This window comes from Phyllostomus discolor, chromosome 2 (genome assembly GCF_004126475.2).
Source record: "Phyllostomus discolor isolate MPI-MPIP mPhyDis1 chromosome 2, mPhyDis1.pri.v3, whole genome shotgun sequence".
Classification (NCBI taxonomy): domain Eukaryota; kingdom Metazoa; phylum Chordata; class Mammalia; order Chiroptera; family Phyllostomidae; genus Phyllostomus; species Phyllostomus discolor.
The window spans coordinates 130,679,528-130,692,808 of NC_040904.2; the positions used below are offsets into that span (position 1 = coordinate 130,679,528).

The window sequence follows — 13,281 nt, forward strand, 5'->3', positions numbered from 1 at the left end:
CATGTGTCAGCTATATATTTTAGGGAATTCCTTTTATACTTTTTAATTATTTGACAGAGTTTAGTCAAACAAGGCTGAAATTGATATATTAAGAGCAAATTATTTCTCTCAGCAAAAGTCCAGTAAATTATCCATAAACAAAGTTCTTGGGAGCACTAATAGTACAACTGTCATTAAAATAGATGCATCACATATGCCAACAAATTTGAAATCCTACCAGAGTTTTATGTCTTTTCTACTACATTCATGCATTGCTTTCTCTCTCTTTTTTTTTTTTAAAGATTTCATTCATTTATTTTTAGAGAGATGGGGAGGGAAGGAGAAAGGGAGAGAAACATCAATGGTCATTACCTCTCATACACCCTCTGCTGGGGACCTGCCCCACAACCTAGGCATGTACCCTGGCTGGGAATCGAACCAGCAACCCTTTAGCTGGCAGTCTGGCACTCAATTCACTGAGCCACACAAGCCAAGGCACTTTCTTTTTTAAAACGTCAATGATCTTCAGCAATTGTAATAAGATAAACTCCTCAGTCTCAGACAATTTAGCAAAATACCTCTCCCCAGCTTTTAATAGGAAGAAGTGAAAGGAAGACAAACAAAAAGGAAACGTTAGAAGGTACTAAAAGGAAAAAAAAAGAGGTTAAAACAACAACAATACCAACACAACAACACTTGAACCTTTTCTCCAATTTCTAGAAGGACTTTTCTCAAGTAGTCCAAGATGCCTACTATCACATTCTCTGCCAGAAGAAATACCAGGGCCTCATTTTTGATATGTAGAAGAAGAGAGTTTGAAATAAATAACTTATTAGTTCTCCTTGACCTTTAATTTATTTCACTATGAAATTTTCCTACACATTTTTTGACATGTTCACATTCATTTTTTATTTGGTTTTCAAACAACTCTTCCTAGTAGTCAGCAGGGCAGGTGCATTATGGGTAGACTCAGGCCCATGATGGTTAAATAGCCTTTACAAGCTCAAACAACTAGTAAGTTACAGAAAGAACTCAAACACAGATTTCTTTTTATCATATGTCTCAAGATCTCCACTATGTTTCTATTTACATAATTATGCTGATCAAAAACTCATGGCTACTAAAGTGATATTTATGCTTCATTCAGTAAATATTTATTGAATAGACTGTGTCTGAAGCCCCATGGACTTCTAAAACACCAATCTGTCATTAGAGAAACAATGGCAAAGCCACATCATAACCCCTTAGGCCTCCTTTCTGCATTTAAGCGGAGTCAGATAAGACTTGGAAAAGTCTTTTGTTAATTCTTAAAAGCACAACTCAAACATTCTCACCACCCTCTTAATTTAATTTATTGAACTTTTATCAAAGCAGATTTGATGAAGAATTTGTCTCTATTTTGCAAGAATCAGTAATCAAAGCAGGTTAGATTAGATTGTAATAGGAAAAATCAAGATACAGATAGAGAATATACTACCATCGGAACACATTCTGTGTTTTTGGTCTGGAAACAATGATGCCAAACCTGGGAAGCACTGTAGATGGTCATTTTTATTTATATCATGTCTCCCAGGACCCTTAAAATGTGACTGTTGTCTTATGCTCACAAAATAAGACGGAAGAGGTAAGAATGATTTCCAGATTTCTAGTTTAGGAGGCTGGATAAGATGATAGCACCACTCAAAAGTATAAAATAACAAAAGTACTTAGAAATAAAGGGAGATAGTAAATTTTATTTTAGGTATATGCTTTTGAGAAATGCAATAGGTGATTTCTAGAAAGCAGCTGTATACCCACAATCGTGTGCAGGTTCTTCAGAGCCTGGGCTGGAGAGAGGAACTCAGGAGTCATCATAATAGACTCTATTAAATAGAGGGAACCCTTGAAACCATGGAATAACACAGGAAACATGTATACAACAAAAAGAGTACAGGACAGAGGACAGAATCTCAAAGAGCTCTAAATGCTGGAAACACTTTTAAAAATGTTAGAGGGAAACAGAAAGCTTCAGGATATAGACAGGAGAAGGTCAAGAAAAGAGGAAAGTAAAAATGAAGAGAATGATGCCAGAGAAACATTTAATAAAAGGGGAGGGTCAGCATTCTAAATGTCAGAACTCAAGTAAGCCAAACACTAACAGACTTCAATAGTTAGTAAGTATAAGCGTTACTGGTGTTTTTGTGGGAGCAATTTTAGGGAATTGGAGAGATGAGAAGCCGTATTTTTTGTGGGTAGGTCATGAGTGGAATGGTGAACAGAAAATGAAGAGAGAAGGCAGCCAGCCAGTATACTACTCTAATTTTCCTACAGTAAACTCGTAGCAACATCTGTGTAATAAAATTAAGAAATGACTGAAATAAGATTCTCTAAAAAAGAAAATAAAGAAATAAGGGAGTAGCTGAAGGGGAGCTGTGCAGATTTGAAGATCATCTGTTATTGATATCCTGAAGGCTTAGAAAAGGATAAAAGAGAAAAGAAAAAAGCACGGTAGAGAGATATCATTGTGAGAAAGCAAATAACATTTGCTTTTTTTCTTAAAATATGATAGTGTGTTCCTGTAAAACTATCAAGAGATCATGTGTCACTCAGAACTTAGTCTCTAAAAGTAGTCTTCTAAGAGCTCTTAGCTTGAATGCATTTCCCATTTGTGACAGAAAGGCTAATTCTAAATAAAGAAAGGCTTACATTTCCATAATCATTCACCACAAACTAGGGACACCCTTATGAGGCAGTCCACTACTATTTTACAGATGACTAACTAAGCTCCAATTGACCTGCCAATGGTTAGGATGGAAGGAGGAGGTGGCTCAGAAATGGTGCTTTGAACCTAATGCTCTTTCCTCTTCCCTGTGCTCTCTCATAATACTTATGTGAACAGTTTTGAATAAGTCATATAAATTAAGCTTCCTGATTTCAGAATAAGGCAGGTTCTTTTAAAAAACAAAAGGATAATCAATCATTCTAAATATTTCAGATATTCAGAAATAATATCTGAAAATGAGGTTTTTTAAAAAAAATTGCGTCTTTTTCTCAAAAGGCATTACAATTCCTCAAGTATAAAAGCTGAAAAATGTTAGATGTATGTGTTAAAGAAAAAATAGCAGTGAAACAGAATGTATTATAACAAAGTAAATGTAAAATACCTATTGTGGCAAGGAAAGAATTCATTTAAAAAGGTATTTGGAATAAAGCTCCTAGGAGGAATTAGAGACACAAAAATTTATTTCTCTAAAACAGAGCCTAATACTACTTTTAATGCCAACATTAGGTATAGCTTTCCAGATTTTGTTTTTTAATTTTTCCATACATTTTTATCTCTTTTTCCCTTAAACAAAGTATATCTAAATAAAAATTGAAAATCTGTTTTATGTAATAAAAAAACAAATAAACAAACAAAATACAGTTCCACATAAGCAGAGAACATTAGTCATTATTTTGTTTGTATTCATTTTTTAAAAAAGATCTTCTATAAAAAATGTCTTAAAATCTCTTTCGTTACACTTGAAACCAAAACTGCCTTAAGTTGCCTGCTGATAAATCAGGTCTAGATGTTGGTACACTATAATACCATTGGAACTGTGAATTCAGGGTGAAAATTGCCCTCAATTATTGTTATAGATTCTTGAGATTAAAGTCAAAATTTCCTGTGTGGTGCTGTCTAGGTACTAAGTGCTGTGGTTGTTGGAGGGGTTAAAGTTGGAGGTACTGATGCATATATATTAGGGAGGATTCATAAAAACACGACTGTAGAGCCTGGGTCAATCCATTACTGTGAAAGAGCAGTGACCAATAGAAAGGGGAGAAGAAGATCCAAGAAGACTGAGGTAAGCGGGCTTCCGAAACTCTGTCAAAGTGGAAACAATAGATCAAAAGGTATTCATGGTGACTGGTCAGAGTAAGCTTATTTTTTTCTTATAGGAGGCTTGACAGCATGAAATAAAAACAAATTACTTTGGTCAAAGTTTTTTTTTCTTTGTTTTTTTTTTTCTTAACTGAGTTTTAGCGAACTTCAGACCCAGACACAGGACTCGACGGTATATTTCCTGGACAGCAAGGTAAACTATTTTGCACTTTTTTAAATTCTTAAAGTTAAGAATTCAAAGTTCTGATTCATCAGAGGCAGGATTACAGCTTCAACAACTAAAACAAAACCCTATTCTGAAAAAAAAAACAGAGACAGAAATATTTTAATGTTTCTGCTGGAAGATGACCAGAGCCGCATTCTGCAATTGTAAGAAATCTGACAGCTTGCGGAAGCAGCTCTGCACTTGTCCTTTCCCTCAATTTAGTAGCGGAATTGAAATTCAGCATTTCATAAATAATGCTGGTTTATTTTCTCTTTTCCTAAAGAATCAGTAAAATTTATTCAGTCCTTATTATCAAGCAGTTGAACTAAATGTATATTGGTTAAATGCTAGTGATTATATATTATATATGTCATATATTATATATATATATATATATATAACTATATAGAGAGATATAGATATATATTCCTGTTAAGAGAGTTTCTTGTACCTATAATCTTGTTTACAATCATTGGAAAAGGCTTATGGTTTTTAGATGTATCATATGTCAGTAAATGTTAACCTATTCTTTGTTGGTGGCCATACTGAAAATAGGGAACTGTACCTGCATCCTAACCATGTTTTGATTTGTTTCTTATCAACCATAGAAATGCCATAATTAAATACACTATATACCTAATTGTGATATATAGAGATTTCTTTATTCAAATTTCTTAGCTGAACAACTTGATCCAGTACTTATATTAGAAGTCTCTCCCCACACCCCGAAATAAAACTTACCTGAGCAGTTGAGCAACAGAGTAAAAGATTAATCACACACTTTTCTTCAGATCTTAAAATCTTCCTCACAACAAACTGCTAAAACATTCTTTGATTGCTTTTTTTGGTTCAAGGCCCAAAGAGCCTGGGAAATCTCATCCAGATGTTCTGCTCATTTAGGAATAAAAGTAAAAGCATATGCCTACTTCCTAGGAACAACAGACTCTCAATTTGAATTATTTAAAGGTCACCTTTTTGTACTCTCATATTCAACTCCAGATTTCAATTAACTTCCTTGCATTAAATAGCTTGAAATGGAAAAGCACTTAGAGCTCCTAAAATTTGCTTTTCATTTCTCAGTTTTCATTGCATTTGGGTTAAAACCAGAAAGCTACAAGTTGGTGAGTCAGTTTCAGCTTTGCAAAATGCTTCATATAGTGCTTACTAAATAAATGGGTATAAATTAATACCTGTGTATAAAATGTTGATAGGTGTTTACCCTCCCCGCAAAGAAGCAATGTTTACTGATCATTTTAGTGCATACAGTTATCTAAAGATCAAGATCTTCAATACTTAACAATTGTTTCCTTTGTTCTAGATACTATAATGGCAACCACAGTCTGTTTCATCATCTGGGTGGTATTCATAACAGGCTCAGTGTGGACTCGGACTGTGAGACAGGTCTATGAGTTACATGATCCAGAAGATTGGAATGAGCAAGACTTTGATTGTCCCAGGGAATGTTTCTGTCCCCCCAGTTTCCCTACTGCTTTATATTGTGAAAATCGTGGTCTCAAAGAAATCCCTGCTATTCCTTCAAGGATCTGGTATCTTTATCTTGAAAACAACCTGATAGAAACAATTCCCGAGAAGCCATTTGAAAATGCCACCCAGCTGAGATGGATCAATCTCAATAAGAACAAAATAACCAACTATGGAATTGAAAAAGGAGCCCTGAGCCAGCTAAAGAAGCTGCTTTTCTTATTTCTGGAAGATAACGAGCTAGAGGAGGTACCTTCTCCATTGCCAAGAAGTTTAGAACAATTACAATTAGCCAGAAACAAGGTGTCCAGAATTCCTCAAGGCACCTTCAGCAACCTGGAGAACCTGACCCTTCTTGACCTGCAACACAATAAACTACTAGACAACGCCTTTCAAAGAGACACCTTTAAGGGACTTAAGAACCTCATACAGCTAAATATGGCCAAGAACGCCCTGAGGAATATGCCACCAAGATTACCAGCCAACACAATGCAACTGTTTTTAGACAACAATTCCATTGAGGGAATACCAGAAAATTATTTTAATGTGATTCCTAAAGTGGCCTTTCTGAGACTAAACCACAACAAATTATCAGATGCAGGTCTCCCTTCAAGTGGTTTTGATGTGTCATCCATTCTAGATCTCCAGCTGTCTCACAATCGGCTCACAAAGGTCCCCAGAATCAATGCCCACCTGCAGCACCTGCATCTTGATCATAACAAAATTAAGAGTAAGTAGCCATCAGGGTGTGTCTTTGACTAAAAAGTTCACAGTCATTAAATTCATTCCCTATCTTCTTTAAAAACAGAAAATCTGTTGTTCTTTTTTCCCCAACTAATGTATACTTAGATTTTTACAGTGTATTTTCAATTTTTAAAGTATATTAAGCTAAGAACCCATGGGCAAAGACAATGGGGGTGGGGGAGGATTGAATGTGGGAGGTGGTGGGTAAGTAAGGCAGAGGAGATTAATGGGAGAATAATGCAACAACTGTAACTGTACAACAATTTTTAAAAAAAGGCATCAACTTGAAAAAATGTGTTAAGCTTTATCTATTTACAGATAGTTTTCAATGAACCCAAAAGTTTCAATCTTCAAATTACAGATTGAAAAGTGGACTTTAGTAACCCAGAGTGGGCAATTATCTACTGGGGAAACTGAAAAATCTCTACTTCTTTAACTCTAAGAAGATTCTAATTTTTGTGCTTCATTGTGTAGATTGATTTAAGAAAACGTTCCAGGTATTAACAATGTCACAAACAGTAATAGAAGGGATATGATTTAGAGGTTATCAGAAAGGTACCTTTGTCCTAAAAACAGGTCCCTGACACCACCCTTGTTAGAGTCTCTGCTTTGGGCAGTGGGTTTCTCACACTTCAGTGTGCACAGACCCTGAGGCTCCACCTCAGAGTTTCTGCTGGAGTAGGTTTGTTGGGACCATAGACCATCCATTGCTAACAAGTTCTGGGGTGATGCTGAGACTGCTGTTTTGGGGGCCATGCACTGGTGACCAATACTGCCCTGGTAAGGTTGTGCTCAACTTAATTGGAAACAAACGTCCCTGGAACTTGGCAACTGCTTAGTGCTAATAGCAATCAATAAGGTAGAATATCCTCTCCTTCCCTGAAAACAGCTTTGAGTAAGGGAGTGCCAGATGAGTGCCAAGTGCCTTGGAGGCAGAGGTGCCATCAAGAAAAGATGTAGTTAGAGAAAGAAGAGACTGGGGATGTTAAAGGCAAACTTGGCACCTTCACAATTATGCCTGAGATCTAGCTGACCATGGTGTAGATGTGGACAATGTCTTGGTGCAGCGACAGGGTTATTGGAATCAGCCTGGCACCTCTCCATGCACCCTCAGTCTCAGCCCTTTAGGAAGGAAATCTTGAGGAGACCTCTCCTGAACAGCCTTAGCAAATGTATACCTCCAGTGAAAATCAGTCAGATGGTTTGTAGGAAAATAACACACATAATTGTCAGGCCATGCTGCCTGGTTATTACAAACTAAGACTTTCTTTAAGTATATGATCACATAAACATCCCATTTATAAAAACAGAACATTTTCTACCAGGCATTGCTCATTATTCAAGATATATTTGGTTTTTCTAACAGCATACTTGAACATAAAATCCAGGAATTAGTAAGCAGGTTGCTGCCAGCACAGCAATTTTTCCACGGTGATGAGATATGTTAGTTGTGTAGTCAAAAGCAAACCATGCAGCACAAAATGTGATTATAACCTATTTCACTTAACCAGATAGTAAAAGAGCCAGTATTGATCGAAATGCATTCAACTCTTTTCTGATGAAAATTCTATACTTCTACAGGTACATTCCTCATCTGACAACAAAAGCCTCACAAACATTTGAGGTGGGGAATTAATTTAAATTAATTCCCTATAAATCTCTGTTTTTCAATTAGAGATTCCCCCTGAGAATTTAAGAATGAGAGGTTTAGGAATGAGATAGCAAAATTCAACGCACAGGTGGGCACGTACGTCATTATACAAAGTTACATAAAGAAGAATAAGATTCTGTAGTTCTTTCACTCATATTTTAGAGAGTTTTTACAAAGTGTTCTCTCACATATTTTTGTCTTTCAATTGGTCTCTCACCTTAGTGAGCATCAGAATCACCTGGAGGACTATGTGTCCAGCTCAGTAGGTCCAAGGTGACCACTTAGGTCCCAGGTAAACTATTGATACTGCTGCTCCAGGACCTCACTTGAGAGCCACAAGTTATCCTTACAAGAGCCTTGTGTTCTGTTGTTAGGAATTTCTGAGGAAAGAGAAACTGAGGCTCAACCGGGGAGGAGGTATATTTGCCAAGAACAAAGAATGAATACAATAGCAGGAAACCGAGCCCAGGGCTTCTCATTTTAAGTTGTTTTCCCCACACATGTAGTATAATAACAGCGCAATTGTCATTAGTTCGGAGAATACAAAAGCTTAGAAAGCTTTCTATCAATAATTTTAAGAGCAACTACATCAACAAAGAGAAATTGATTTATTTGATTCTTAATGTAGATATAAAGCATGGTCATTTTTGCTTTCTAAGAAAAATAACTTAAAAGAAGTATTTTCATGGCTATTATTGGCTCACCATTATATCACACTGTGTTATATTCATTGTTAAAATGCTTAGTTTTTCTGGCCATGTTAATAAAGTAGTCTCCAAGAAATACACCTTTTATAGGAAGAGATCTCAGAATTTACACAGCAGTAAACTTGTCACATGCAAACTGATGGCAGCACACTGATTTCTTCTGGATGACTCAAGGGACTTTAAATTTGGCAAAATGTTGTGTTTTCAAATAAGTGACTTCTAGGTGGCCTCTCAGAAATGCCATAATTAATTTATAAAACATAACTAAATTTAGAGTGCATGTTTCTTATGTTGCATGTATTCATACAAGCTTTGATTAAGGGACATGAGTGCAATGAGGATGAGGAGATAGCACCCAGAAGGGGCACAATCTCTCCAGTAAGAAGGGTGCCCTGTGTGGTAGGAAGAGGCCAGGCTGGGATCCAGTGCTGACTCACTTGCTGAAATACCTCGTGTGCACTACCTTACCTGTCTGAACCACTATTCTCACAACACCCAGGCGAGGAGCGAAATAATGCCTGATAAAGGCTGTGTGATGATAAGTGATACTGTAAAAAAAACTTTATAAACACAAAACTTTTACAAATATGAGCCATTTTTTAGCTAGTTCAGTTCACAAAATGGCATAACACCCTAGCAAAGCAACCTCACTCTACACATGAAATCTTCCAGGACAATGTAAATACTATGTACCAACAGAACACAAAGGGGAACCATTGCCCGACTTAGCTGTGTCTCATTTTCTAAGGAAAATTTGTTGCTCCAGATTGTTTCAGAATGGGTTTTAAAGGCAGAATACGTGGATTCATGGCTGAGATCAGCTACTACACTTCCCTGAAATTTGCTAATTTAATAGGCCTTCTCTCCTGAATGCTCCTAAACCTCAGTATTATCATTAATGCCAAAGGCTCTGATCCAAGGCAGGTGCACAATTTCTCACACCTTAACCATATGAAAAGGTAGATGGATTATTTTCTGGCTTGAGTTCTGTGTAATTCAATTTTTGGCAAATGTTTCCTTGCCAATTAAACACACTTAAGAATAAAAATTCAAGCTATTTTTCTGTGTTACATATACACATACTTATGTTAAATGTACTTTTTAAAAAACTGGTTATACACTATTAATTTGCAATTTTGCATTTTAAGGTAATTTTCAAGCATTTTCTCTAACAGACTGATTTTTCACCTATATATTCATCCATCCAACCATCCATCCATCCATCTACTTATGTACCTCCCCATTTTTCCCGTACCAACCTGGAACTGTTGTTTCTAGCAAATATCCTAAATCCTTCCTGTCTCAGCCTATACTAATCTAAGCATGCCTCATCTCATCCTGTTTCCATCAAAGCTTTTAACAACGTGTCCTTTCTAGTGCTCTGTACTAAGTAAAACAGAATATGGAATGAGATGACTATGTATATTTTGCCCCATTTTTCAGAAATACTTTTATAAGACTTATATGTTAAACCCCCAAATTAGGCAAAAAGGGTTTCCTGCCACTTGCATAGATTATAAAACTAGTCTCAATACAACCGTTGTAAGTTTCTTGGTCTTCCGTGCCCTAGGCTCTTGTGTTCCAAGTCATTCATTCTTATTCTCTTTGTCTCCCCAGATGTGAACGTTTCTGTGATATGCCCTACCCCTGCCACACTTCCTGCAGACCAGGACTCCTTCAGTTATGGACCTCACCTGAGCTACCTTCGACTGGACGGAAATGAAATCAGATCACCAATCCCAATGGATTTAATGACCTGCTTCAGGCTCCTTCAGACTATCATCATTTAAACACATTTTCAACATTCTAAAATTGGTTTAATTAACAAGCTAATATTTCTGACATGAAATGTGGATAACATTTATGGGTTTAAAACAAAAAAAAAATCACACTTCCAAAGGCTCTTGGCCACCATTTTCATCTGTGCAGTTTTCCATTTAAAGACGTTTTCACTGATGATGTGTAGGACAGCCTACCTTTCTAAAGAAAGAAAGCAGACACAGAGTTAAGTAGTTTCAACTCAAAGATAATTCTTTTTTTGTCTCTTTCACAGCTTATTAATACCAAATAATGCAATTACATTGTTGCAGCATAGAAGGAACATATTTCTATATGTTCGAAAGTGCTTATGCAGATACTATATTTACAGTGTAAATATAGTAACAGAACAGGAGGTAAGGCGATCTGAAGAAAATTTAAAAATGAGATCTTTGTCATAATTATAAAGGAATAATTAAATTCAGATAGCTAAGTAGCTTTTGTAGGTAAAAGTTTAATATTTAGCTCAAGAATGAGTATGAAATACATCAAATACATCATAATGAGTCTTAGCCTTTTAATACCAAATAACAGAGCAACTGCCACTTTTAGTTTACTACTATTTTCTATAGCAGCTGTTTTTAGATATAGTACAATGTACTCCAGTAATTAAACTTCTGAGTTTTTTACACTTATCATAACACATTCCAACAGAATCTTAATATTTTAACATTTGAAATCCACTTGAATTGCAATGTTCAGCTCATATATTTGTTGGTGTTTGGGGGATTTAAAAAAATAAAAAGAGTAATGCTTTCTAACAAACAAGTTAAAAATATTTATTTCAGGGACATTACTCACAAGTTTTATTAGAAACACATTTTAATAGAGAATGTTACAGTAACAATTGTTTCCACTTTTCTAGCATGGCTATATTTTCCCACTTTGTATCTCCTTTTCTTATAGTAAACATGAGAGAAAATTCATACTCTAAGTATCTGACATAATACACCTGTTTCTCATGAGTTAAAAAAAATTAACCCAGAATTTTGTTAAGTAACAAAGTATAGTTTACTTCAGACTTGTGGTTTTGTAAGACATATGCTATAAGCAATAAATATTCCATTGACACTAATGCGTGCCTTTATATATTTTTCCAAAACAGTATCCTAAAAAATCCCATAAAATGTAATATATTTCCTTAGAAAAAGGATCACATATATTTGTGAAAAATCAGATTAAAGAAATTCCAGAATATTGTTTTACTCCAAAGCTTCTCAGAAACTTAATATGTTATTCTGTAGTGTGAATTTCCAAGAAGAGAATATAATGTGCAGTCTTTCCTACTTATTTTTACAACAGAACTTAGTTGGGGGTGGGAAGGAAGAACTAGCTAACAAGCTTTAAATGTAGCTTTTAAAATGCAAGAAATCAAATTAATTGATGTTAGGAAAATGAATGTTTTTTAAAAAGACTGCAAAGTACATTAATAATGTATCAGATACAATTATGTCATAAAACATAGGTAATTAGGTATTATTAGGCTGGAAAAAAGAATATGTTGAGAGAAACATAAAACTTTAAATATTTGAAAACTTGCTGTGTGGAAAGGGGGTTAAAGGATGTTCCAGGAAGCTCCAAAATGAAGAGCAGAGCATATGGGTCAAATTTAGGATGAGTCATATATTAGCTGTAGCCAAGGAGGAATTTTCTAATAGTTGTTAAGAGTCACTCAGCAATGAACAAACCTTTTCTTGAGGTAGAATTATGTACCAGTGGAACAAAGCATGAGTGATGAGTCAAGAGAAAGAATATAAAAATGATTCCTGACCTGTAAGCAAAGTAGTGAAATGTTCATGTAGCTTTTTTAGTTCGAAGATTTCTATTTCTCTCCTCCTTCCCTCTCTGCCTTTATTCTTGTCTTTTCCTTTATTTTAGAAAATATACTATGAGCACCACATATGTATCAGACTCTATTATACCCAGGAGATACAATAGTGCTCACGCTTGTACTAAGTGGGTAAGACACAAATTAGCTAAATAATCACAAATCTGTAATACATGAGTGCTATTAACAGACCTGCAGGGTACAAAGAAATTAATAATTGTGATTTGATATTTATATAACACCTATGTGACAAAAGCCTTCTACTTAGAATATAAAATGTGACCTCAAAATTCTACAGTAAGACAATCCACTTAGAAAATGAGCAAAAGACATGAACAGACATTTCACTGAGCAGATACAGATGCAGATAAGCCCAAGGAAAGATGCTTAATCTTGTTAGCCATTAGAGACATGCAGATTCTAACCATAGTGAAACATTACACACCTGTCAGAATGGCCAAAATAAAACACAGGAGCACTATCAGGAACTGATCAGAATGTGGAAGAAATACTTATTCATTGCTGGTAGGAATGTAAAATAGTTTAGCTACTTTGAAAACCATTTGGCAATTTCTCCTAAAACTAAACGCACAACCACCATGAGACCTGGCGATGTCATTCTTGGACATTTGTCCAGAGAAACAAAAATGTACGATCACATGAAAACTGTACATGAGTGTTCAGAGCAGCTCTATTTGCAAATGCCAAAAAGTGGAAACAACTGAAATGTGCTCCTTCAGGTGACTGGTTGAACACACAGAAACATCCACATGTGGAGGGCTACACAGCAGCAAAAAAAGAATGAAGGACATGCATGTGAGTCTTCAGTGCACTTCAAGGGAACTACACTGTGCAGAAAAGGCCAATTTCAAAGTCACAAGCTATGATTCTATTTACATAATATCCTTGAGATAAAATGACAGACATAGAGGACCAGTTCTTGGTTGCTAGGGTTAAAGATGGGGCTGGAGGTGGGGCCAGAGCAGCTCTGTCTTGATTGTGGTG

General features: G+C 35.7%; 1 protein-coding gene across 3 annotated transcripts; it reads left to right on the forward strand.

The window, feature by feature from the left end:
- Positions 1-3,708: 3,708 nt before the first annotated feature.
- Positions 3,709-11,523, forward strand: KERA (keratocan). Of its 3 annotated transcripts, none has more exons than XM_036018584.1 (4): positions 3,709-3,803; positions 3,983-4,034; positions 5,365-6,258; positions 10,248-11,523. In XM_036018584.1, the coding sequence occupies exons 3-4, from the start codon at positions 5,373-5,375 to the stop codon at positions 10,418-10,420; spliced, it is 1,059 nt and encodes a 352-aa protein (XP_035874477.1). In that variant the 5' UTR covers positions 3,709-3,803; positions 3,983-4,034; positions 5,365-5,372; the 3' UTR covers positions 10,421-11,523. The 3 variants fall into 3 exon arrangements, with proteins under 3 accessions (XP_035874477.1, XP_035874476.1, XP_028388496.1); XM_028532695.2 differs by having other exon boundaries at positions 3,716-3,803; positions 3,977-4,034; XM_036018583.1 differs by lacking the exon at positions 3,983-4,034 and having other exon boundaries at positions 3,714-3,803.
- Positions 11,524-13,281: the final 1,758 nt, after the last annotated feature.

Coding starts and splice junctions, on each gene's coding strand:
- KERA (XM_036018584.1), top strand. CDS start 5,373: ATGGCAACCACAGTCTGTTTCATCATCTGGGTGGTATTCATAACAGGC. Junction 6,259..10,247: donor TGATCATAACAAAATTAAGA/GTAAGTAGCCAT, acceptor TTGTCTCCCCAG/ATGTGAACGTTTCTGTGATA.